The sequence below is a fragment of the Taudactylus pleione genome, unplaced genomic scaffold (assembly GCF_031769625.1).
Source record: "Taudactylus pleione unplaced genomic scaffold, aTauple2 ptg000149l, whole genome shotgun sequence".
NCBI lineage: Eukaryota > Metazoa > Chordata > Amphibia > Anura > Myobatrachidae > Taudactylus > Taudactylus pleione.
Window position 1 is genome coordinate 3,437,970 of NW_028284551.1, and position 26,910 is coordinate 3,464,879.

Sequence of the window (26,910 nt, forward strand, 5' to 3'; positions counted from 1 at the left end):
ATCGGAGTCCCTGTCATGGGCGCCGCCATGACACTTCCTTCTCTGAGTGCCCTTCCTCCCCTGACAGTCTGGCCGGTCAGCTGACGCTGTGGACCAATCAGTGGGCTTCCAGGGGTATATTTCCGGCTCCTGTGTATCAGGAAGTTGCCTGAACAACCATTGTCGCTGCTAGTGTTACTAGTGGTCTCTCATTCCAGGTTCCCTTGCTTCCAGTGATCTATTCCTGTGTACAGCTATATCGTTTATCTCACCAGTGCTTTACCACCTCAACCTGTGTGCAGCTATATCATTCATCTCACCAGTGCTTTACCACCTCAGCCTGTGTGCAGCTATATCATCAGTGCGTTACCACCTCTCCTGTGTGCAGTATACCTCCATTCCACCAGTGCGTTACCACCGCCACCTGTGTGCAGTATACTATCCATTTCACCAGTGCTTTACCATCACAGCCTGAGTGTAGTTATACGTACCCACCTCTCCAGCATTGTAATGTCTGGCTGGCTCCAGTGCCACTACCCACCTCGTTACTGGACTCTGAGGTCCCTACCTACGTGTTACAGTATTGCATCGTAGTGCACTCTTTCTGACCGGCAACCCGGTAGAGTGTGTCCGCAGTGCACACTTCTTTGTACCTCAAGTACAGTGTCCCTACGTGCCCCTTACTGGCACCGACCCTTTGGGCCATGAGTGTTCATCTCTCCTTTTTTCCTGCAGGCTTTGGTCACCTAGTCAAAGGACCATGACCTGCTTACGAGGTGCAGCTCAAGCCCATATCCCGATTGGTGGGGTCACTGGCGAACACCATCTCGTGGGTTAGATTCCGCACCTTTGACTAGGTCTCGCCAATGACCAAGACCCGTGGATGCGGAGGTCGTACATTCAGGCCCCTCGCCTCCGTTTCCTCCCGCAGCCTCAGGCCTCAGCTTCCAGAAAACCGCCTCCCAGCGTGACAGTTTGTTCAGGCCCAATGGAAGCTACAGGCTCCCCAGGTACTGGAATCTCCAGGAGCTAACGGCTCGCATGGATAACCAAGAAGTGGCACAGCAACATGTGGCCCAGTACCTACAGGAATTATCTAGTCAGCTCCTGTCTATTCAGAACACTCTGGCAGCTATGTCTCATGCTCCACCTTCTGTCGCTCCTACGGTTTCTCCTGTATTACCTTCGGGGGTCGTTCCTCAAAAATCCCGTTTGCACTTGGCTACTCCCGAGAGGTTCGACGGTACGCGCCAATGATGTCGTGGTTTCATAAACCAGTGTGAGATCCAGTTCGAATGCCTACCCCAGAATTTCCCTACCTCCCAGTCTAAGGTGGCCTATGTAATTTCATTACTAACCGGGGCAGCTCTGGATTGGGTCTCCCCCTTGTGGGAACGAGCAGATCCACTCGTATCTAGATATGAAGAGTTTGTGGCCGCTTTCAAAAGGATCTTCGATGAACCCGGGAGATCTGTCTCTGCTTCTTCAGATTTGCTTCGTGTCCGTCAGGATACCCGGTCCGTCGGGCAATATGTAGTACAATTTCAAACCCTGGCGTCCGAAGTAAAATGGAACGAGGAAGCACTGAAGGCAGCCTTCCTACATGGCTTATCTGAGAGGATGAAGGATGAATTTGCATCTAGGGATTTACCTCCCACCTTCTCGGATGTCAAATACCCCCCCTATTTCCCCACCTTCGCCATAGAGAGCGGTGGGGAAATAGGGGGCGTGGAGATCGTCCTCGGGATCGCCCATCCTTGGGAGGCAATGCCTCTCATTCCTTCCCTAGCAGTGAGGAGCCGATGCAAATTAACAGATCCCAGTTAAGTACCGCCGAACGGAACTGGCATTTTCAAAATAAATTGTGCTTATATTGTGCTGCTCCGGAGCACATATTAAGGAATTGTCCTGTATTGGCGGGAAACGCGAAACCCTAATTGATGTCGGGAGCATGCAATTAGGCATTATTTCTGACTCCTCCCAAATAAATGACAGTTTATTGCCTGTGTCGCTTTCCTACCGGTCCAGGACAAGGACCCTTGTGGATTCTGGGGCTGCCGGCAGTTTCATTTCTAAGTCACTGGTCCAGACCCTAGGCATTCTGGTGGTTCCATTGCCAAACAGGTTATTGCTCGCTGGTGTAGATGGCAAGACCTTGCTAGGGAGATCTATTTCCTCTAAAACCCTGCCAATGTTCCTCCAGATTGGATGTCTGCACCAGGAGACAATTGAATTTTTTGTTCTTCCCGACTTAGCCTATGAACTAGTTTTAGGCCTCCCCTGGCTACAAAAGCACAACCCTACCTTTGAGTGGTCCAGTATGCAGATTTTATCGTGGGGTCCAAGTTGTTTCCATGGATGTCTCGCCCAAGTACTCCCTGTCCGCACTAACACGGTGTCCTCCAGTGGAAATATAAGCTTTCACCCGTCTGACAAGTCCAAGTGTTCCTCTGTTCCCAGTCTACCAGAAGCTTATCAAGATTTTGCCAATGTATTTTGCGAACAGGCTGCGGATAAACTTCCACCTCATCGTTCCTGGGACTGTGGTAATGAGCTCCTGCCAGGGAAGAACCCTCCTCGGGGTCGAACCTACCTATTATCAGTTCCTGAAACAGCCGCTATGGCGGCATATATAAAAGAAAATCTAGCTAAGGGGTTTATCCGGCCCTCCACTTCTCCAGCAGGGGCAGGGGTTTTTTTTGTTAGCAAGAAAGACGGCGGGCTTTGGCCTTGTATTGACTACCGTGGTCTCAACCAGATTACTGTAAAAAATCGATATCCTCTGCCTCTGATTCCGGAGCTTTTTGATAAAGTTCGCGGGGCCTCTTTGTTCACCAAACTTGATCTATGGGGTGCGTATAATTTATTTCGTATTAAAGCTGGAGATGAGTGGAAGACCGCTTTTAACACCAGAGACGGCCACTTCGAATATCTCGTAATGCCCTTCGGACTCTGCAACGCCCCAGCGATATTTCAAGGTTACGTGAACGAGATTTTCCGGGATGTCCTCTACAGTTTTGTTATAGTCTATTTAGATGATATTCTAATTTTTTCCAAAAATTTGCAAGATCATCGCCAGCATGTCCGCGAAGTCTTGTCCCGCCTCCAGAAGCATCACCTTTATGGAAAAATATCCAAGTGCCTTTTCCAACAAACCGCAGTACCCTTCCTAGGGCTCATAATTTCTGGAAAGACCCTCCGGATGGATCCGGAGAAGTTAAAACCATTTCTGACTGGCCGTTACCTAAATCCTTGAAGGCTACTCAACGCTTCTTGGGTTTTTCGAATTATTACTGGCGGTTTATACCAAATTTCCCCACACTGGTGTCACCTATCACAAATCTCACAAAGAAGGGAGGCAATCCCATTCGCTGGCCAGATACTGCCATCCAAGCCTTCCAAAAATTAAAAGAAGCCTTCTCCACTGCACCTATCCTGTGCCAACCCCAATTGGACAAACCATTCACAGTTGAGGTAGATGCTTCTTCAGTAGGGGTAGGGGCAGTACTGTCTCAAGTCTCGAGTGATGGAAAGTACCATCCCTGTGGGTATTTTTCTCGTAAGTTTTCCATTGCCGAAAAGAACTACGGAATTGGTGACCAGGAACTACTAGCTATGCGGTTAGCTTTAATGGAATGGCGGCATTTGTTGGAAGGAGCCAACTTTCCAGTTACCGTGATCACGGATCATAAAAACTTAATCTACCTCCAAACGGCTCACCGTCTAAATGCTAGACAGGCCCGTTGGTCCTTGTTCTTTTCAAGATTTAATTTAAAACTTCAATTTCGTCCTGGCAGTCTAAACAGAAAAGCTGACGCCCTCACACGGTCTTTCTTGTCCAGCACTCAGGAAGAGGATCATCAACGTTCCAGACCAATTTTAGATCCTGTAGTCTTCGCCTCTACTCAGATTTTGACTCCTCCCCCAGTGAAAATTTTTGTGACCCCAGAACTACGGGGAAAATTACTAACTTGGGCTCATAGCTCTCTGTTTGCTGGCCATTCTGGCATCCTCAAGACTTACAAGTTCCTTCAGCATTCCTATTGGTGGCCCACAATGAAAGGGGATATTCGAGAATTTATTCTTTCATGTGTAAAATGCGGTCAGCATAAGACTCCCCGCAAGAAGGCAGCAGGTCTCCTGCGACCCCTGTCCATTCCTAATACGCCTTGGACCCATATATCCATGGATTTCATCTCTGAACTACCATGCTCCCAAGGATACAATACCATATGGGTAGTGGTGGATCGCTTTTCTAAAATGGCACACTTTATTCCATTAATGGGTCTCCCTTCTGCTCCGCAGTTGGCAAGAGTCTTTATTAAGGAAATATTCAGGTTGCATGGACTTCCTAAAGAGATCATTTCCGACCTCGTAGCTAAATTTTGGAGAGCCTTATGTAGCACTTGTGGAACCAAGTTAAAATTTTCTTCAGCCTACCATCCACAAACTAATGGGCAAACCGAAAGAATTAACCAAGAGCTGGAGACTTTCATAAGACTCTTCGTTTCCTCCTCACAAGATAACTGGCTGGATCTATTACCTTGGGCAGAATTTTCACATAACTTCAAATATCACACCTCCTCCAAAGCCACTCCTTTTTTTACGGTGTTTGGGAGACCTCCTCGAGTCCCAGATTTTCAAAATTTACCTACTGTAGAGGTCCCTGCAGTTTCTAAATTTGTGGAGTCCTTCGTGACCATTTGGAAGAGGGTTCATTCTTCTCTGAAGCAGTCGTCTAAGAACTACAAAAAATTTGCGGATAGACGACATGTCGCTGTCCCACTGCTGAGAGTTGGAGATAAAGTCTGGGTATCCTCCAGGAACATCCGTTTGAAAGTACCAAGTATGAAGCTAGCTCCGCGCTTCATTGGTCCTTACTGTGTTTGCAAGGTCATCAACCCAGTCGCGTATAAGTTGGAACTCCCTCCTCAACTAAGAATATCCAATACCTTTCATATTTCTTTGCTGCGTCCTCTAGTGCTGAATAATTTTCAAACTTCTGCTCCCAAGTTACCTCAAGTGCAAACTTCTCAAGGTACAGAGGGGGTCATTCAGACCCGGTCATTAGCGCCGATGCGCTCTGACCGGGTTGATGGCCCCCCACAGAGCATGCGCACGATGGCGCCGGCGCCGTCGTGTGCATGCGTGAGACCCGCTACGACCAACAGCGCCGGTCGTAGCGGGTCTCGATCCAAAGGGGGCGAGCTGTCGATGTTGATTGACAGCTCGCCCCGTTTGGAAGGCGGGCCGGGGGGGTGGCAGCCCAAATGGGGGCGTTCCCATGGGAACGCCTACCATTTGGGGGTGGCCCCACTGACATCACTAGTGATCACTACTGACATCACTAGTGATGTCAGTGGAGAGCTTCCGGCTCAGACTGAGCCGAAAGCTCTCCGGGGCTTACGACAAGGAAGACCCTACCCTAGGGTCTCGTTGTAAGCCCCGATGGTCGCGATGGTCTTGACCATCGCGACCATCACCTTAGGCGGTCGTAAGGCTGTGGGTGTTAACTAGAGATGAGCGGTTCGGATTCTGTGGAATCCGAACCGCTCCGAACATTGGGGATCCGAGTCCACCCGAACCCTGTTCGGGTGTTCACCGCCTGACTCGGATCCCTGTTCGGGGCCGAACGGCGGCCGCCTGATGTTGGATTCTCACTAGAGAATCCGACATCAGGTCTCCTCGCGTGTAGGGCAGAGCGCAGTGATAGCGCTCTTCCCTACACAGACACAGACACACAGCCGCCAGCGGCAGCTTTGTGTTTGTTACAGCAGCCAATGAGAGTCACACAGACTCTCATTGGCTGCTGCACGGAGGGAGCCGGCTGGAGCTCACACATGAGCTCCGTCTTCCGGCTCCCTCCTCAGCATGTGACAGAGCGGACGGCGCGGGAGCGGGGATACAGGTAAGTTTTTATTTTTTATTTTTTTATTTGTGCAAGGGCCGGGGGCACTACTGGGGGGGGTCTGCACTACAGGGGGGGGTCTGCTACTGGGGGGCTATACTACTGGGGGGGCCATACTACAGAGGGGCCTGCTACTGGGGGGGGCTATACTACTGGGGGGGTCTGCACTACTGGGGGGGGTCTGCTACTGGGGGGGGCTATACTACTGGGGGGGCCATACTACAGAGGGGCCTGCTACTGGGGGGGGGCTATACTACTGGGGGGGTCTGCTACTGGGGGGGCCATACTACTGGGGGGGATCTGCACTACTGGGGGGGTCTGCTACTGGGGGGGCTATACTACTGGGGGGCCATACTACAGAGGGGCCTGCTACTGGGGGGGCTATACTACTGGGGGGGTCTGCACTACTGGGGGGGTCTGCTACTGGGGGGGGCTATACTACTGGGGGGACCATACTACAGAGGGGCCTGCTACTGGGGGGGCTATACTACTGGGGGGGGTCTGCTACTGGGGGGGCCATACTACTGAGGGGCCTGCTACTGGGGGGGCCATACTACTGGGGGGGCTTACTACTACTGGGGGGGGGCTGCTACTGGGGCAGCCTTCTACAGGGGGGCCATACTACAGGGGGGGCCCATACTACAGGGGGGGCTACTACTGGGGCAGCCTACTACTGGGGGGGGCCTGCTACTGGGGCAGCCTACTACTGGGGGGGCCATACTACTGGGGGGGCCATACTACTGGGGGGGCATACTACTGGGTGGCATGCTAATGGGGGGCATACTACTGGGGGGGCCTGCTAATGGGGGGCATACTGCTGGGTGGCATGCTAATGGGGGGCATACTACTGGGGGGGGCCTGCTAATGGGGGGCATACTACTGGGGGGCATTCTACTGGGGGCACTGCATAGTGGACCCTACTACTAAGGGGACTGCATAGGGGGCACCACTGCTGGGGGACATTGTGTAAGGGACACCGCTACTGTGGGCATTGTGTAAAAGGGTCGCTGCTGTGGGCATTGTGTAAAAGGGGCACTACTGTGTGTCGTAACATAAATAAGAGACACTACTTTATGGTGTAATGTGAATCAGGCCCTATGTGCGGTGTAATGCTAATAAGATTGTGCACTGTGACTCCTAGGGCCGTAGCCCACTTTGTAAACAAGTACTGTGATTCTGCTGGCCGTACCCCACTGGGTGGGTGCACTACTTTTCATTTCTGCCACTGCTGTGTGGCAATGTGTCATAGATGTGCTTTATACTGTGGTGTCTGTGTCGTTGTGCCGCTGCTTTGTCGCTTAGTAACCAGTCAGCTCACTGCAACCTTTGGCCAATAATGTTGAAAACAATATTATAAGCTGTGATATGGTCTAAATTGACTGGAAATTAATGTTATTGAGGTTAATAATACTCTAGGAAGAAAAAAAATACCAATTTATGTGATTTTAGCTTTTTTTGTCAATTTTTGTAAAAAAATCCAAATCCAAATCCAAATCCAAAGCCAGTCACCGCAGTTTGGCAAATCCAAATCCAAATCCAAAGCCGGACGACGAATTAGAACCAAATCCAAATCCAAATCCGGCAAAAATGGTCCGGCGCACATCCCTAGTGTTAACCCACAGCCTTACCACCGCAAAGGAGGACGTCTTCAAAATTCAAGACGTCCTCCCCTCATTCAGACCGACTGCACGCTCTGTGCGACCGGCTCTGAATGAGGTCCAGAGTTCGAGGTAGGGAGGATTTTGGACTCTCGACTTACCCAATCTAACAACCTCCAATATCTCATTAACTGGAAAGGGTATGGTCCGGAAGAGAGGGCATGGATCAGGGCCACAGACGTTCACGCGCCTCAAATGGTTCAAGCCTTCCATACTAGATTTCCTGGTAAACCTGGTGGGTATCCGGTGTCCACCCTGAAAGGGGGGGTACTATCAGAGTTCAGCCGGGGATCGGCCTTCCCTTACCATCCCGCCGGCTTCCTCTGACTTCCCGGGCAGTCGGGCGGCTCGTGCGGCGACGTGGGAGGTGCTGAGCATTCTCCCTGATGCTGTGTCCCGGACGGCCTGGTGCGCGGGGATCGGAGTCCCTGTCATGGGCACCGCCATGACACTTCCTTCTCTGAGTGCCCTTCCTCCCCTGACAGTCTGGCCGGTCAGCTGACACTGTGGACCAATCAGTGGGCTTCCAGGGGTATATTTCCGGCTCCTGTGTATCAGGTAGTTGCCTGAACAACCATTGTCGCTGCTAGTGTTACCAGTGGTCTCTTGTTCCAGTAATCTATTCCTGTGTACAGCTATATCGTTTATCTCACCAGTGCTTTACCACCTCAACCTGCGTGCAGCTTTATCATTCATCTCACCAGTGCCTTACCACCTCAGCCTGTGTGCAGCTATATCATTCATCTCACCAGTGCCTTACCACCTCAGCCTGTGTGCAGCTATATCATTCATGTCACCAGTGCTTTACCACCTCAGCCTGTGTACAGCTATATCGTCAGTGCGTTACCACCTCACCTGTGTGCAGTATACCTCCATTCCACCAGAGCGTTACCACCGCCACCTGTGTGCAGTATACTATCCATTTCACCAGTGCTTTACCATCACAGCTTGAGTGTAGTTATACGTACCCACCTCTCCAGCGTTGTAATCTCTGGCTGGCTCCAGTGCCACTACCCACCTCGTTACTGGACTCTGTGGTCCCTACCTACGTGTTACAGTATTGCATCGTAGTGCACTCTTTCTGACCGGCAACCCGGTAGAGTGTGTCCGCAGTGCACACTTCCTTGTACCTCAAGTACAGTGGGCCCGGGTAATAGGGAAAAAAATAAATAAAAAGATTTGCGGCGCTGGGGAGTGGGGCACTCTGGGCCCCCTCAGTCCTGCTCAAAGCCAGGGGGGGCATGATCAGTGTGATCGCTCCCCCCCCACAGCAGTCTCCACTGCAGCTCAGCACACGCTGTGGGGGAGCGGCGCCGGACCCGGGCCCCCGCGGGACCCCTCAGGAAGCCCGGGCCCCGGTAATCTGTACCCGCTCCCCCCCCTCTCGGCGCCCCTGTTTGCATTCTGCGCATGCGTATGCACCACAGTGTGCGTGTGCGAACCAGCCTCTGCGATCGCGATTGTGAATGCAGCAGATATGCAGAGACACAAGGAAATGAGTGACAGCAAGTGCCGTTTGGGGGTGGAGAGGGGGGTGGTCAAAGGAACGCTGGCGTGCCTGTGCGTTTGAACGCAGTTACAGGGGTGTGCATAATTAAGCCCCATCGACAACATATGCAGCCAGAGCCCTACATGGTGACAGGAAGTTTTGCAGGTTGTGAGGCATGTCAAGTTCAACCACAACACTAATGTCAACATTTCACCTGGGACACGTTGCATGTTGACATCATAACTATCAACATTGTGGTGTTGACACTATGAATGGCAACATTGTCATTATCGACCTTTTGACTACATCCTGGCTGTTACATAACAATAAGACTATGTCAGTGCATTGTATGTGGTCAATACATGAGTATAAAGACTGTATGTGACACATTACTAGGATATAGTATGGTTCACATAATATGCACTGACTTTCTCTAATTATAAAAGTGGAATCCTGTGTAAAGGATGACGGAGAGCTCACAATAGGCTGTAACAGAAACTGTTGATATATTAGTAGATGGATCATGAAATCCTGCATTCCTGAAATGATCGGTCTCCCCAGAGCGTCTGTTAAATTCTAATGAATTTTAGACAACTGATGAAAAGCTCTGCTGACATATAGAAAATCAAATTCAGTTTGCGTAATTACACACTCATTAAGATTTCTTTGTAAGAGAACTCTCAATTGTCCGTTATGAACCTCAGTAGTATATCTTTCTTTAAATGCAGTAAGTACAATTATCTGCTAAAATATTAAGGCATTCGCTATGATATGCCTGACTAGTTAGAATAGCAATATCCGCCACCCTTCCATCCCTTGTCAGTTTCTTTAATTGCTATACTGGAATTACGACAAAGTAATTGTAATGCTTACAGTTAAGATCATCTCTTGCAGTTGGTATGGATATTTGTAGTGTATTTAAATCCTGCCAGTTTGTAGTGTATTTAAATCCTGCCAGGTAGCTGTATAATGCTGTCAATATACAGTATTATTAACTGCCATATATTGGATTGAAAGTGGAAGCATACTTGAATGAACCATGAAAACCATAACAATGTGTAAACTGAAAACTATATTGTTTGGAATCTTCATAGTTACTACTTGAATCCATATCACTAGTGGGTTGAGGTCCCAATCGGACCTCCCTTGGTGTACACTAGGCAGAACTTTGACGCAGTTAGCCTGTTCTGATCCTTCCACTGGATAGATTTGGATAAAAACTTCACAGAGTGGCAGTGGCGTCAGAAGGGGGTGCTGGGGGTGCGGCCCGCATCGGGTGTCACCCTTCAAGGGGGTGACACCAAAAACAGCAGCATACAGACCCGCGGGCCGCACCTGCTGCCAGCACATCCCCTTCATCTCCACCGAGGTCCTGCACTCCGCCGCCTGGAGTGACTTAGTTCTCTCTCCGCGGCCGGCGTCCAGAGCCACACACAGGCACAGAGCATTTCTGTGTGCCTGTGAGTGGCTCTGGACGCCGGCCGCGGTGACGTCATCACTCGCGCGGCATGAGGAAGAAGGAGGTGCGCGCCCGGAACCCTCCTGGTGGAAGCCAGTCTGGAGTGGACATCCTGAAGATAGGTAAGTAGAATTGCACAGGGGAGGGGGCACAGCATAAGGGGCATTACTGGGGGTGTTCTGGGGGCACTACTGGGGGTACTGTATAGGGGGCACAGTATAAGGGCATTATAGAAGGCACAGCATATGGGGCACTACTGTCTGGGGGCACTGCATAAGGGGAGCTCCTGCGGGGTACTGTATAAGGGCACTATAGGGGGCACTGTATAAGGGCACTATAGGGGGCACTGTATAAGGGGTGCTACTGGGGTACTGTATAAGGGCACTATAGGGGGCACTGTATAAGGGGTGCTACTGGGGGTACTGTGTAAGGGCACTACTGGGGTACTGTATAAGGGCACTATAGGGGGGCACTGTATAAGGGGTGCTACTGGGGGTACTGTATAAGGGCACTACTGGGGTACTGTATAAGGGCACTATAGGGGGCACTGCATAAGGGGAGCTACTGGGGGCACAGCATCAGGGGCTCTAATACAGGAAGCATTGCATAATGGGCTTTAATATAGGAGGCATTGCATAATGGGTTCTAATACAGGAAGCACTGTATATTGGGCACAACTACAGGGGGCATTGCATAAAGGGGTATTACTAAAGGGGAAACTGCATAATGGACACTATTACTGGGGGCATTGAATAAGGGGCACTACTACTGTGGGCATTGTGTATAAGTGTCAATAACGTGGTCATTGTGTGAAATGGGCACTACTGTGTGTCAGAACATAAATAAGGGACACTACTTTATGGTGTAATGTGAATCTCTAGCACTATGTGCGGTGTAATGTGGATAAGATTGTGCTACTGTGTGGTGTAATTTGAATTAGGGATAGTATTGTATGGCCATGCCCCTTTCTTTCAAGATCACGGCCCTTTTTTGCGCTACACGCCTTAGGCGCATGCTGTCCTTTTATTGATAAATCGCCGGGGGAGGGGGGGGGGGTCGTTCCACCACATCTCTAGGACCACTTTAAGCATTGCTACCCAGAATGTCGGGCGTGGCATCCACACGCCTGCCGGATGCGCCTGGCATTCCATGAGGAGCACAGTGTGACTGCTGGACTGGTAAGGGGGAAGAGTTTGCGGAGCTGCGCTCCATGGTCCCGATTTTTTTTTTGTGGGGGGGGGTGTCACCGTGCATTACAGTACCGGGTGACACCAACCCTAGTGACGCCTCTGCAGAGTGTCACGGTTGGTGTCTGAGAGTTTCCTGACTCAGGTGTTGAACTGGATTCAGCGGAGACCGGTTTGACTGGAACCATGTATGAGGTAAATAGCTCTATTTGCATAAGAATTGCATGGCAGTGAGAATTGCCTTTGATGATAAATGACAGGAACAGGAAACTTGTCATGTTGGAGTGGAACCAGTAGAAAACTTAGCGGAACCGGACTGGGACCGGCAGGAAGGCTTGCTGGATTTGCATATGAACCAGTAGGATTTCCGGATGCACCAGGTATAGCTATTAGTAAGATTGCTGACTGAACTGGTCTGGGAACCAACAGGATTTCTGGATGCGCCAGGTATAGCTATTAGCAGGATTGCTGAATGAACTGGTATGGGAACCAGCAGGATTTCCGGATGCGCAAAGTATAGCTATTAGCAGGATTGCTGAATGAACTGTTCTGGGAACCAGCAGATTTTCTGGATACACCAGGTATAGCCATTAGCAGGATTACTAGATGAACTGGTCTGGGAACCAGCAGGATTTCTGGATATATGCCAAGTATAGTGGTTAGCAGGTTTACTAGATGAACTGGAGTGGGAACCAGCAGGATTTCCAGATGTGCCAGGTATTGCTGCCAGCAGGAATACTGAATGAACTGGTCTGGGAACCAGCAGGATTTCCGGATGCACCAGGGGTTGCTGCCAGCAGGAGCCTGGGATACACTGTACACAGGGAAACAGAAATAGCACAATCTGTATACCACTGGAAGTAACGAGATGTTCAGGCCCAGAATGCTATCAGAGGGGGATGTTTATGCCCTGGGTCTCGCAGGAATTGGTGGATACAGTCAGGTGATCTAGTAGTAGCACTCTGAGTGGTGGAAGGCACAACATGCAGAGGGAGCAAACATATCTGCAGTACTGAGAGTCAGAACTACACCTGCAATTCCAATCAAGACTAGCAGTGTTCACAGACAGGAAAGGACCCAGGTGAATAATCAATGTGGAAAGGAGAGCACAGTCCAAATGCATGCACAGAAGTGTTGCAGCCAGCATGATCAGAGCAGATCTCCCAGGGAAACCACACACACAGATCCACGGGACAGTTGACAAGGGTAAGTCTCAAGGCAAAAAGTGAAAAACTAGCTAGGGTCGTGACACAATGGACCATAGAAGACATACTAGGGAGTTGAGGTCCTGGTTGGACCTCCCATTGGTGCACACTGGGCAGAACTTTGACCCTGGGAGCCTGTTCTGGGCCTTCCACTGGATGGATTTGGATGAAAACTTCACAGAGGGGTGGCAATTGGTCTGGGATGCCTAATGGAGTGATTGGGTACCGGTCGGAACGCACGGCATAGTGTGCCAGGCACAACTTTGACCCATGGAGCCTGTTCTGGGCCTTCCACTGGATGGATTTGGACGACATCACATAATAAAATTAATAACTTGGTCTTGTTGAATAGTCGGTCTAATGTATAGACAATTGCTATGTTTTATGCAATCATTCATCGTTTGTTGATTGTTTTACTATATTGATGTTATATCCATGTATGGATCTATTACTCTTAATAATCTGGGTATGTCTCTTTTGTTTGGACATTACCCTAATGTATAGATGTCTGTACTATTTGTATTTGTATTATTTTTTTAATTTGTAAAACCCATTAAATAGTTTTATTAAAAAAAAAACTTAATAAGTTGAAGATACACCACTGCACCGATTGAGATGAAACCAATGTGAGGTGGTCTAGTTGGTTCCTAGCCAGGTTTTAGAGGGGTTAGGGTCCCTGATGGACCTCCAATTGGTGTACGCTGGGCAGAACTTTGACTGGATGGATTTGGGTGAAAACTTCACAGAGGGGTGGCAATTGGTCGGGGATGCCTAATAGAGTGCAGGACCGTAGCTAGGGTAGTGCGGCTGGTGCCATCACACAGGGTACCACAAATCAGGGGGCGCTGTTTGGACCTGTCAAATTTCAGTTTATTATCATTCTTGCTTGTAGCTTCCTCTTATTTCATCCCCAGCATCTCCTGGCCTCTCCTATCTCTTCCCTGGCCCTTCCCTATGAAGCCATGGCCATTTTTTGGGTGCATTATGTCCCTTTGAAAAATGAGGGGGGCACCAATGCTCTTTCTGGCACAGGGCACCAAAAAATCTATTTACGGCTCTGATAGAGTGGTTGGGGTCCCTGTCAGACCTCACAGCAAAGTGTGCCCGACGGACCCAGGGAGCCTGTTTTGGGCCTCCCACTGGATGGATTTGGATGGCATCACATAATAAAACTTCATAACTTGAACATTTAAACCCGGGCAGCGCTGGGTACTTCAGCTAGTATAATGATATTTTCAAATTTATATAAATTTCTAGTAGGTGTAAATTTTACCCTTTTAGAAAGAAATGAAAAGTGAGAACTGATTAAAAGTGAAAAGTGAGTATTAAAAATTGTGTGTGATAAATTAAAAATACCCCATATCCATTGACTCGTGGTTGTTTAAACCCTTTGGTGCTGATAAGGTAATTTTTTCACAATATTTTTAATGCGGTAACCACACAACTGATACCTTGTTTTTATGAGTAGACTTTGTATTTTCAGAAAATACTATTAGTCTTTTTACTCATTCTAACATATCAAAAAAAAAGAACTCAAATGGCCAAATAATATTCTTTATTGAAATTTCAAAAAAGGTAACCAAAAGCAAACGTGATGTATTTTGTTTTATAATCACTACATATAAATACTATGTGGTACTTGTTTTGCCAATAATCCACCTTTCCAAAATTAAAAAAAATGCATTTTAATTTCTAGTGCAGATTTTTGTTAGTCTAAACCTACACATAGAATAGGTTTTGATGAAAAAATCTGCACTTGAATTAAAAATGCTTTTTTTTTAAAAGTTTTCTCTGTCTCCATTTAATCACTTTATGTGCATAGAAAGAATATGGTAGCCTAAGAAGGTCTCCCATTTTATAAACTAGACAACCTACAGCATTAAATGAAGGACAATTTTGTTTTATTTGACACAACATGGGGGAGATATGGCCTTTAGATCTCCCCATCTTTGGAAAATTTTATTTTTTGTGCTCTGTTTCAATTATTGTCTGGAGACAATAACTGCTAATGCTGGGCATACACTCTACAATTATCTGTCAGATATCTGTCAAATCTGTCTGGTGTGAAGGAAAATCTGGTCAGTTTTCCAGTGTTTGGGAGCAAATTTCTAATGTTATTTGCTCCCATACATTACCAGATTTTCATTCCAACCAGCCAGATTGGACAGATATCTCACAGATAATTGCATAGTGTATGCCCAGCATAAGGATACATATTGTTTGAAAGAGATGGTCCAGTATGGGAGATGTAGGGCACTATTGTTTTTCATAGTGCTGGGCGATTTTGTTTGGTAATCACAGGTGATCACCAGACAATAGCTCCTATAGATACCACATAATTTGAAATCGGACACTTCCCACATATCATATGTGAATGACCTCACATCTACAGGAATAATTACAGACATGATAGGGCGCATAATGCCCTCCCACCCATATATGGAAAATGTCTATTTTCTATAGCAATGGGTGATATTGTGCAAACGCATGCCTTTATCACTGTTATGACCAGAGTTGTTGTACCTGGTGAGTCGCGGTCTCTGCCTGTGTGGGTGCTTTGGCGCGGTCCTACCAGTGAGGGTGCTGGTGCCTGGAGGTTGGAGCGAGGTGCTCGTGGATGTCTGAGGGATACAAGCCAAGTGGTGACAGGTAAGACTGGCAGTGCTGCCATGCTGGGGATTGCTGTGCGCCGCCATCTTGGTTTTGGGTATTTGACCTGAATGGGCCAATCAGGTTGGAGCATCTTTTGTTTACTCTCAGCAGCCTATCATGCACTTTCCCATGGTACTTAAGGGTGTTCAGCACGCCCTCTAGTTGGCAGTGCAACATATACACAACATAAGCTGTGTGAGAGTTCTCTGTGCTCCTTAGCTCGGTATGATTATTGCAGTCCCAGCAGTGCTCCGTTTCCTGCTCTGTCTCCATCACAGGCTGTTCCTGGATACCCACAGCACCCACTCCAGTACTTCAGTCCTCTGTTCCTCAGTCACACCTCCATTGGACTTTTGTTTTTTCTGTCTGACACCTGCTCTCAGCCTCACTAATTGGACTTTGTTTCCCTGCCAGACATTTGTTTTCAGCCTCACCTCACTTGGACTTGTTATTTTCTGCCAGTTTATATATTTATTACCACTTCATGAATAATAATACTCCTATTAAACCTGCTGCATCCCAATATTACAAACCCGTTACTGTTTCTTCTCCTGCATCCACCCCGGGTTCAAAAAATAATCCAGACCTGACAGTTTGCACTGGCCAAATGGATTCGGCAACTGGACAGGAGTCTAGAACGGATTTGCTACAGAGTATTGCCAATCGACTAGAAGGCCTGGAGGCCTCGCAGCAGCAACTGGCACAATTTCTCCAGGAGATGTCTCTCAGGCAAGACACCTTGCAGGCTTCCCACGTCACTGTTAGTATTCCAGTGACTACCAATCAGCCCGCACCGACAGTTCCGGTTCCCAGTGCTTCCCCTTGTCTGCACTTACCTACGCCCAGTAACTTTGATGGCAACCCCAAGATGTGTCGTGGTTTTCTGAACCAGTGCGATGTAAAATTTACCCTTCAACCCTCCAACTTCCTTACTTCTAGACCAAAGTGGCTTATATTGTGTCCCTGCTGTCCGGAACCGCATTGGACTGGGTTTCCCCATTATGGAAGCGATCAGATCCTTGGGTATTTATATACACTTTCTAGAATCATTCAGTAGACCCTTCGACAAACCCGGAAGGACATCTTCTGCATCCTCCGAACTTATGTGCCTCAGACAAGGGATTCGTCCTGACAGTCAGTATGTTATCCAGTTTCAATAACTAGCATCAGAATTAAAGTGGAACGAGGAGGCATTAACATCGGCCTACTGGAATGGCCTTTCAGATCGGCTAAAAGATGACCTAGCCACCCGGGACCTCCCCACTAAACTCGATGACCTCATCTCCTTGTGCAACAAAGTGGTTTTGCGCTTTCGGGAATGACAGGTAGAGAAAAGTTAGAAGTGATCGTTCCAGGATTCGCCCTGTTATCCCTCCCGTCACTCCAACCCTTCGATCCACAGATGATGAGCCAATGCAGGTTAACTGGGTTCGCCTCAATAATGAAGAATGGCAGAAATGACACTGAGAAAACCTCTGCATGTATTGTGGGTAGGCCGGCCATCTTGTAGCTTTCTGCTCCCGCCGTCCAGGAAACTTCCGCTCCTAACCAGCCCCGGGGACACGCAGTTAGGAGTAGTGACTCTGTCCTCAAAATATGTCAGTTCTGCCCATAACCCTGGACTTGGAACAAGTTCTTGTGTTCATTTCTGCCCTCCTAGATTCTGGGGCAGCAGAAAACTTTATTACCCTCGGATTTGTCAAAAAACTCCAAGTATCCTGTATTGCCATTGATCACATTATCACCCTATCTGCAGTCGATGGCAGCCCTATTCTCAATGGCATAGTCACCAAGCAGACTCATCCTATGTTAGTTTGTATAGGAGCACTTTTCTGATAATACCCAAGGCATCTCACGATGTTATTCTAGGATATACCTGGCTATGCAAACACAATCCCAAAATCAATTGGAATTCCATGCAAATTCACTCCTGGGCCGATGCTTGTTGAAAGTCTTGTCTTCCACGCATCAAACCTGTAAGAGAAACTCAGACATCAGAAAATCTACAACTTCCCATTCCATACAGGTCTTTTTCTGACGGTTTTTCTGAAATCAAGGCTAATATCCTACCTCCACACCAAGACTGGGACTGTCCAATCGATTTGATACCAGATAAGACTCCTCCCCAAGGTCGTACATATCCCTTATCCTTGCCTGAAACCAAGGCCATGTCTGAACATATCCTGGAGAACCTGGAAAAGGGCTTCATCAGACCATTGACTTCTGCTGGAGCCGGGTTCTTTTTTGTGTCCAAGAAGGATGGGGGTCTCCGACCCTGTATTGATTATTGGGGCCTCAACGACATCACTATAAAAAAACGATACCCATTGCATCTTATAACAGAGTTGTTCGATCATGTCAAAGTAGCCACGGTCTTCTCTAAACTGGATTTACGAGGGGCTTACAATCTCATCAGAATTCGCGCTGGCAATGCATGGAAGACTGTGTTCAACACTTGAGATGGACACTTTGAATATTTAGTGATGCCATTTGGACTCTGTAATGCCCCTGCAGTCTTCCAGAATTTTGTGAACGAGATATTCAGAGACTATGGCCCTCATTCAGAGCCGTTCGCTATTTGCGGTCGTTCGTTTAAAAACAAGGGGTGGCTATTCAAATGATCCGTACGCACATTGCAGTCTGTTCACACCTCTAAGTCTGAACGAACGAGCAAAACATACGCTCGTTTATTTGTTAAAAACGCCCCCTGGCCGCTCGCACCATACGTCATGTCCGCTATTTATTAGATTAATCGAGTACATCGACCAGCGTATGAACTGCTCGCTATTCTTGTGGTTGGTGTTTGCTACCACAAATTTGCGAGCAGTTCTGGCTATAAAATAACCCAGTGACGTGGTCAATGACGCTGCTGTTTTAAATATACACACCCATAAAACGCCCGTTTTGACCTTTAAGCACGCCTGCGTTCGGATCTCCACTCCCCATTTTCAAGCACCTTCCCCTGTTACCACCCACATACGCCTCATTCTGTCACTCAAAATAGCAGGCACTCGCTATATAGCGTACAAACGATTTTCGGCCGTAATGACTGGTTCGCGCATGCGTACTAAAAAGCGTACGCATGCGCAGATGTGCAAACATCGCTCGGAACGAGCGTACTGCCGCTAACGAGCGGCTCTGAATGAGGGCCTATGTTTACATTGTGTATTTGGAAGTTATCTTAATTTTTTTTCTGACCTCAAGGAACATCAACGTCATGTTAAAAAAGTCCTGACTCACCTGAGAAGAAATAATCTGTACTGCAAATTTGTGAAATGTGGCCCTGATTCAGAGCCGGACGCTCTGACAGAGCGCTCGCTCTGAATCAGGGCCAGCCTTCTTGTTTTTTAGAGCGGCCTCCTGGCCACTCGCATAGCTGTGGGTGACCACCCATAGCTATAGCGAGTGGCCAGGAAGATGGTCGCAATGGTCAAGACCATCGCGACCATCGGGCTTGCGATGAGACCCTTGTGGTAGGGTCTCGTTGCCACAAGCCCCAGATAGATTTCGGCTCTACCAGAGCCGAAATCTCTCCCACTGACATCATTCGTGATGTCAGTGAGGCCGCCCCCAAATGGAGGCGTTCACATGGGAACGCCTCCATTTGGGCAGCCACTCCCCCGGCCCACCCACCAAAGGAGGTGTGCTGTCACTCAACATCGACAGCACGCCCCCTTTGGTACGAGACCTGGAGCGATGGAGCCGGCTCTGTTGTGCGCATGCACACTGGGCCACAATCGACCCGCTTGCGAGCGCATATCGCTCGCGAGCGGGTCTGAATCAGGCCCTGTGTCTTCGAAGTTCCTTCTATTCCATTCTTAGGGTACATTATCTCTGGCTCTGAATTGGAGATGGATCGTAGAAAGGTTCAGGCAATTCTGGACTGGTCTTGTCCCACTTATCTAAAGGCAATACAAATACTTCTCGGATTTTCTAATTATTACAGAAGTTTATCAAGGGATTTTCATCGCTAGTGGTGTCCATTACTGTGTTAACCCGTAAAGGGGCCATCCCCTCCCAGTGGCCTCCTGAGGCAGACACGTCATTTCAAATGTTGAAGCAGGTCTTTATATCAGCTCCAGTCCTGAGATAACCAACAGGCCTTTTTTCTTAGAGATGGATGCTTCATCTGAGGCGGTGGGAGCCGTTCTCTCACAGAAATTCGAGGACAACAAGATCCATCCAAGTGGGTTCTTTTCTAAAAAAAATTCCCCGGCAGAGAGAAATTATGCCATCAGAGAGCAGGAATTGCTGTCGGTCAAGTTAGCCTTGGAGGAGTGGCGTTATCTATTCGAAGGTGCCAAGTTTCCTTTTACGGTATATACCAATCATCGAAACCTGCTGTTTCTAAAGAACATTCAGTGCATCAGTTCTAGGTTGGCCCGCTGGGCCATATTCTTTTCACATTTTCAGTTTTACTCTGACCTATTGTCCTGGATCCCTCAATCAAAAAGCTGATGCCCTGTCACGCTCCTTCTCTTCAGACAGCAATGTGGAAATCCACAGAGGGAGTTATGGAAACAACTTCTGTCTTGGGCTCACTCGTCTCGCTTCGCTATTCACACAGGCATCCGTAAAATGTTAGAGTTTCTGTAACGCTCCTATTGGTGGCCCACCATGAAATCAGAGGTGGCTGAGTTTATTGCCTCTTGCACCCAATATGCCCAACACAAAACATCTAGACAAGCTACTGCCAGAGACCTGGTGCCTCTTCCTATTCCAACTCATCCATGGACTTACTGGTTTTCAATGGTTACACCACCATTTGGGTGGTGGTCGATCATTTCTCAAAGGTGGTCCATTATGTTCCACTCAAATAACTACCCTCCGCTTCTGAACTGGCTCAGTTGTTTGTACACCATATATTTAGTTTGTACGGACTTCCAACTGAAATTGTATCGAACCGTGGGGTGGAGTTTGTGGCCAAATTTTGGAGAGCTCTCTGTTCTACTCTGCAAGTCAAATTAAACTTCTCTACAGCCTATCATCCTCAAAGTAACGAATCCACAGAGAGGGTGCACCAGGACCTGGAGACATTTTTAAGGATTTACATGTCATCCTCCCAAGATAACTGGTCTGACTCTCTTCCTTGGGCAGAATTTGCACACAACTCCTCTTACCATTCTTCATCTGGTCAGTCACCATTCTATGTGGTTTATGGTCTCCATCCTAGAGTTCACCATATAAAGAAACCAGCGCTAATGAAGATGGACGTGATCTTAAGTAATGCAATTAACATTTATTACATAGATACATACATAGAAATTAAAAATCAATTAAATAAAAAATGCCACACATAGTATGAGTAATTGGACAAGTGACCAGCACTGTCAAACATAGTTCCCATGTGGGATATTTATGATGGATATCTCTGATCCTATATAGAGATCAAATGTTCCAGCACTCTCAGTCCAAAGTTTCAATAAAGAAAAAAAATAGCAGCAATGTCAGTTTTTACTTTGTTCCTGTATATACTGTTTGACAGATAATATAGGACCTAGGACTCCTTCCACTGTATCCAGGATATTGAGATATCAAGGAGCCATACACTATTTAAGTGCAATAGGTTTCAACACAGTCTCTAGCACAACAGTGCAATTAGAATAAGTGGCCATGGGAACCAGGTTTGCACCCAGTTATGCCAACCTCTATATGGGAGACCTTGAGGAGACCCATATATGGAGAGGTGACTGGGCGGCGAACCTGGTTTTCTATGGCCGCTATATAGATGATCTATTTTTCATTTGGGATGGGGATATATCGTCAGCCACTTCTTTTGTTTCTTTTTTAAACACTAATTCTTATAATCTTCACTTTACCTATACCTATCATAGGAGCCAGATAGATTTTCTGGATATAACCCTCGAAACAGTGGATGATGTAATTTCAACATCTAATTTTACAAAACTAGTAAACTAGTAAACACGAATGCATATCTTCATTTTGATAGTACACATTATGCACCTTGGAAATACAACATAACTAAAGGCCAGTGTTTGCGCTTACGCCATAACTGTGATAATGTGGAGACGTTCTCTAGACAGGCTTTCGACATAATTGATACTTTTAAAAAGCGAGGATATCCAGATAATCTATTAGAAAGGTCATATCAGGATGTACTTAAGATGGATAGACAGAGACTGTTAGAACCTAAAGATCAATCTAGAGATCTGATTACTGATAAGGATCCGAATAGGGATATAGCTTTTATATGTAAGTATAATAACAGCTTTCAAGAAATTAGAGATATTGTGAAAAGAAACTATAGGGTATTAAAACAAGATAATATCTTGCGAGATATTTTACCATCAGAACCTAAAATCTTATACCAAAAAAATAAATCACTTAAAAGTGTCCTTGCCCCATGTCATTTGAAAACTATTGAACCAACTCAAGAATGTTGGATCCAATATGAGAAACTGGCAGACCTCTTGGCTATCTACAAAACCCATTGGATTCTATAGATGTGGGAAACCTAGGTGTATCATGTGTTCCTACATGGCAAGACGTACCACTGAAATAGATATACCAATATCCAATGATAAATACAGACTGAGTACCTTTATGAATTGTGATTCTAAATTTATTATCTATTTATTAAGTTGTGATTGTAATGTTTTCTATGTGGGGCGCACTACTAGAACATTAAGAATGAGGTTCATGGAACATCGCAGGAACATTATTAATAAGAGTACTAAACATAATGTCCCTCGTCATTTTAATGATGTACATAACGGTAATCCATCCTGTTTGATAATTACAGGATTAGAAGTCATACCTATAACCGCCAGAGGGGGCAATAGATTTAACCACCTTTGTAGTAGAGAAGTCTACTGGATGTTAAGATTCAACTCCCTACATCCAGATGGCCTGAATGAGACCATTGAGCTGAATTCTGTTATTAATTAATAAGACTTTGGAATTTTTTTCTATTGTGGTTATAGATAATATTATTTCTCCATTTTTTACTACATATTTTGATATATTTTTCAACTGTGAACAATATACTCATTATCTACTCAAGTGACACTATCATGACAAACATTGCTTTGATTTATCATATAACATTTATATATATATATATTTTTCACATAATTTTTATGGTTTATGTATAATTAAGAACCATCTAGTACTGATCGATAAATTGTATTTCCCTCATATCATGAAAGTATATGTAGATATCGATCATGATTTATCCATATGTGGTGTGTTTATCTAATTTAATTTATCATTAGTTACATGGATATACATAACCCCAGAACAGTCTGCACGACCATGTGACAAATATCACAGGATCAGTAGTGGCAATGCTGGGATTTGTAGTTTTCAAGGTTTATGTATTAGTACAGATTGAAAAATTGTATCCTGCACATACTATGAAAGAACATGTACATCTTGATCACATGATTTATTCACATGTAGTCTGTTTACTTAGTTGTATCTATCATCAGTGACATAGAAACACATTGTCACGGCCAGGGTATTTCAGCATGGCGCTAGGCGGGTGTTACCTGTGAGGTCGTTGTGGCGTGGGCTGTCTGGTGGCAGAGGGCTTTGGCTGCGCGCGTTCTTGTGCGGGCCTGTTGTCACTCTGCGCTGGTAAGGCCTGGCGGCGTCTCCGTTCCGTTTGGCATGGGCGCCGCCATTTTGCCTTCTGGCCATGTGATACGGCTGGCCAATCCTGGTGAGTCACATGTTCCCTCCGGCCAGTAACAGCATGGCATGGGGTATTTATGAAGGGTCAGTGCCTTCCTTCTTTGCCAGTGCAACGTGTATCTCAGCCTAGCTGAGAGGGAGTTATCTGTGCTTATCCAGTTCCTGTGAAATTCGTTGTCTGCCAGTCTGCTTGACAGCTCCTAGCTTCTGCTGCACTATCCCACTTCCTCCACCACCCTTGGCCATACCTGAGTGCCTGTGCCTGCTGACATCCTGCTCATTGCTTTAGTTCACTTCCTACATACCTGGTTGATTATTCCAGTCTCACTGCCTGAACACCTGGACAGTTCTAATTGTTTCTACTTGGACATTAACCCATTACTCCCACCACAGAACTCTAGTGCACATATATACAGTCAGGTGCATAAATATTGGGACATTGACCAAATTTTCATATTTTGGCTTCTATTCACCACCACAATGGCTTTGAAATGAAACAAACAAGATGTGCTTTAACTGCAGACTTTCAGATTTAATTTGAGGGTAATTACATCCAAATCAGGTGAATGGTGTAGGAATTACAACGGTTTCTATATGTGCCTCCCACTTTTTAAGGGGCCAAAAGTAATGGGACTATCAACTCAAAAGCTATTTCGTGGAAAGGTGTGGGCTATTCCCTCATTATTTCATTATCAATTAAGCAGGTAAAAGGTCTGGAGTTGATTCTAGGTGTGACATTTGCATTTGGAATTAGTTGCTGTTGACTCTCAATATGTGATCCAAAGAGCTGTCACTATCAGTGAAGCAAGCCATCATTAGGCTGACAAATCAAAACAAACCCATCAGAGAGATAGCAAAAACATTAGGTGTGGCCAAGTCAACTGTTTGGAACATTCTTAAAAAGAAAGAACGCATCGGAGAGCTCAGCAACACCAAAAGACCTGGAAGACCACGGAAAACAATTGTGGTGGATGACAGAAGAATTATTTCCCTGATAAAGAAAAACCCCTTCACAACAGTTGGCCAAATCAAGAACACTCTCCAGGAGGTAGGTGTATATGTCTCAAAGTCAACAATCAAGAGAAGACTTCACAAGAGTGAATATAGAGGGTTCACCACAAGATGTAAACCATTGGTGAGCCACAAAAACAGGAAGACCAGATTAGAGTTTGCCAAACAACATCTAAAAAAGCCATTACAGTTCTGGAACAACATCCTATGGACAGATGAGACAAAGATCAACTTGTACCAGAGTGATGGGAAGAGTATGGAGAAGGAAAGGAACTGCTCATGATCCAAAACATACCACCTCATCAGTGAAGCATGGTGGTGGTAGTGTCATGGCGTGGGCATGTATGGCTGCCAATGGAACTGGTTCCCTTGTATTTATTGATGATGTGACTGCTGGCAAAAGCAGCAGAATGAATTCTGAAGTGTTTTGGGCAATATTATATGCTCATATTCAGTCAAATGCTTCAGAACTCATTGGACGGCGCTTCACAGTGCAGATGGACAATGACCCGAAGCATACTGCAAAAGCAACCAAAGAGTTTTTTAATGCTAAAAAGTGGAATGTTATGCAATGACCAAGTCAATCCCCTGACCTGAATCCGATTGCATATGCATTTCACTTGATGAAGACAAAACTGAAGGGAAAATGCCCCAAGAACAAGCAGGAACTGAAGACATTTGCAGTAGAGGCCTGGCAGAGCATCACCAGGGATGAAACCCAGCGTCTGGTGATGTCTATGCGTTCCAGATTTCAGGCTGTAATTGTCTTCAAAGGATTTGCAACAAAGTATTAAAAAAGTGAAAGTTAGATTTAGGATTGTTTAGTTTGTCCCATTACTTTTGGCCCCTTAAAAAGTGGGAGGTACACAGTGGCGGGCTGGGCCGGGGGGCATGGTGCCATGTGCCCCCCGGGCCGCAGCATCATGCAGGCCGTGGGCCGCGGGCAGTCTGTGTCACTGTGACACAGACTGCACCACGTGTGTAGCACTGATTGGATGGAGTTCGGTCAGCGCTACACAAATGACAAACACAGCCGCCGGCTCCGGCAGCTGTGTGTTTGTTGTAAGCAGCAGCCAATGAGAGTCTGTCAGACTCTCATTAGCTGCTGCACCCACTTCAGGAGCCGCTCCATCTTCCGGCTCCCGCAGTGGGCAATGGGAGAGGCGTCATGACATCATATGACGTCTCTCCCATAATGCCCGGGAAGGACAGACGGAGGAGCGGATGGTGACTGCGGGAGCGAGGATTCAGGTATGTGTTTTTTTTTTTTACTACGTGTGTCTACTGGGGGGGAGGCTGGCACTACAAGGAGGACACCACTACTGGGGGCACCTCAAGGGGGAACCACTACTGGAGGCACTGCAAGGGGGAGACTACTACTAATGGGGGCAATACAAGGGGGGACTACTACTACTGGGGGCACTACAAGGGGTGGGACTACTGGTGGCACTACAAAGGGGGAACCACTACTGGACTGGGGGCACTACAAGAGGGAGGGACTACTACTGGAGGCACTACAAGAGGGAGACCACTACTGGGGGTACTACAAGGGGGAGATCACTACTGGGGGCACTACAAGGGGGGACCACTACTGGGGATTATATCTGGGGGCACTTCAAGGGGAGGACTACAACTGGGGGGACTACTACTGGGGGCACTACAAGGGGGGGACTACTACTACTAGGGGCACTACAAGGGGAGGGGACAACTACTAGGGGCACTGCATAGGGGGGAGGGGACTACTACTAGGGGCACTGCATCGAGGGACCACTGTTGGGGGCTCTATAAAAAGGGCAATACTGGGGGTACTGCATAGGAGGGAGACTACAACTGGGGCCACTATTTAAGGGGCACTGCATAAGGGTTACCACTATTGGGGGCACTGCATGGGGTGTGGACTGCTACTGGGGGCACTATATAAGGAGCACTGCATAGGGGGTACCACTAATGGGGGCACTATATAAGGGGCTTACTACTGGGGGCACAAGGGGCACTGCACAGGGGGGACCACTACTGGGGGTACTGTATAAGGGGCACTGCATAGGGGGATCACTACTGGGGGCACTACTGGAGGCCTGCATAAGGGGATCCTTTCCTGGGGCACAGGGGGCACTGCATATGGGCACCACGACGGGGCTGTTCCTAATCTTTATTTTTACTTTACATTAATCCCATATGGACCCGCCTCCTCCCTGGAACACTTGAGGGGGGGGCGCCGTAGCATGCATGTTCTTCGGGCCCCCTGGCTACATGCTACCCCTCTGCCAGGGCGCCTGCATGCATTTGCCCCCCAGGCTAAAAGTTGCCAGCCAGCCCCTGGAGGCACATATGGAAACCGTTGTAATTCCTACACCGTTCACCTGATTTGGATGCAATTACCCTCAAATTAAATCTGAAAGTCTGCAGTTAAAGCACATCTTGTTTGTTTCATTTCAAAGCCATTGTGGTGGTGAGTAGAGGCCAAAATATGAAAATTCTGTCAATGTCCCAATATTTATGCACCTGACTGTATATACCTGGACTTTTACTTACTGCCATATTTTATGTCTACTCAAGCACCTATTAAAAAACCTAGTTTTATATTAAAACCCGCTTCTGTGATCGCTCCTGCTACCACCCCGGGTCCACAAACAACCCAGAACATAACAGTTTGCACTGGCCCCATGGAACCGGCCACAGATCAGGAGTCAGGAGTGGATTTGTTCC

General features: G+C 47.1%; 1 protein-coding gene across 1 annotated transcript; it reads left to right on the forward strand.

Moving 5' to 3' along the window:
- Positions 1 to 2,599: 2,599 nt before the first annotated feature.
- Positions 2,600 to 17,996, forward strand: LOC148522245 (uncharacterized). Its single transcript, XM_088474207.1, has 5 exons — positions 2,600 to 3,178; positions 4,294 to 4,872; positions 16,477 to 16,560; positions 17,407 to 17,513; positions 17,564 to 17,996. Exons 1-5 carry the CDS (start codon positions 2,600 to 2,602, stop codon positions 17,994 to 17,996), a joined length of 1,782 nt encoding a protein of 593 aa, XP_088330333.1.
- Positions 17,997 to 26,910: the final 8,914 nt, after the last annotated feature.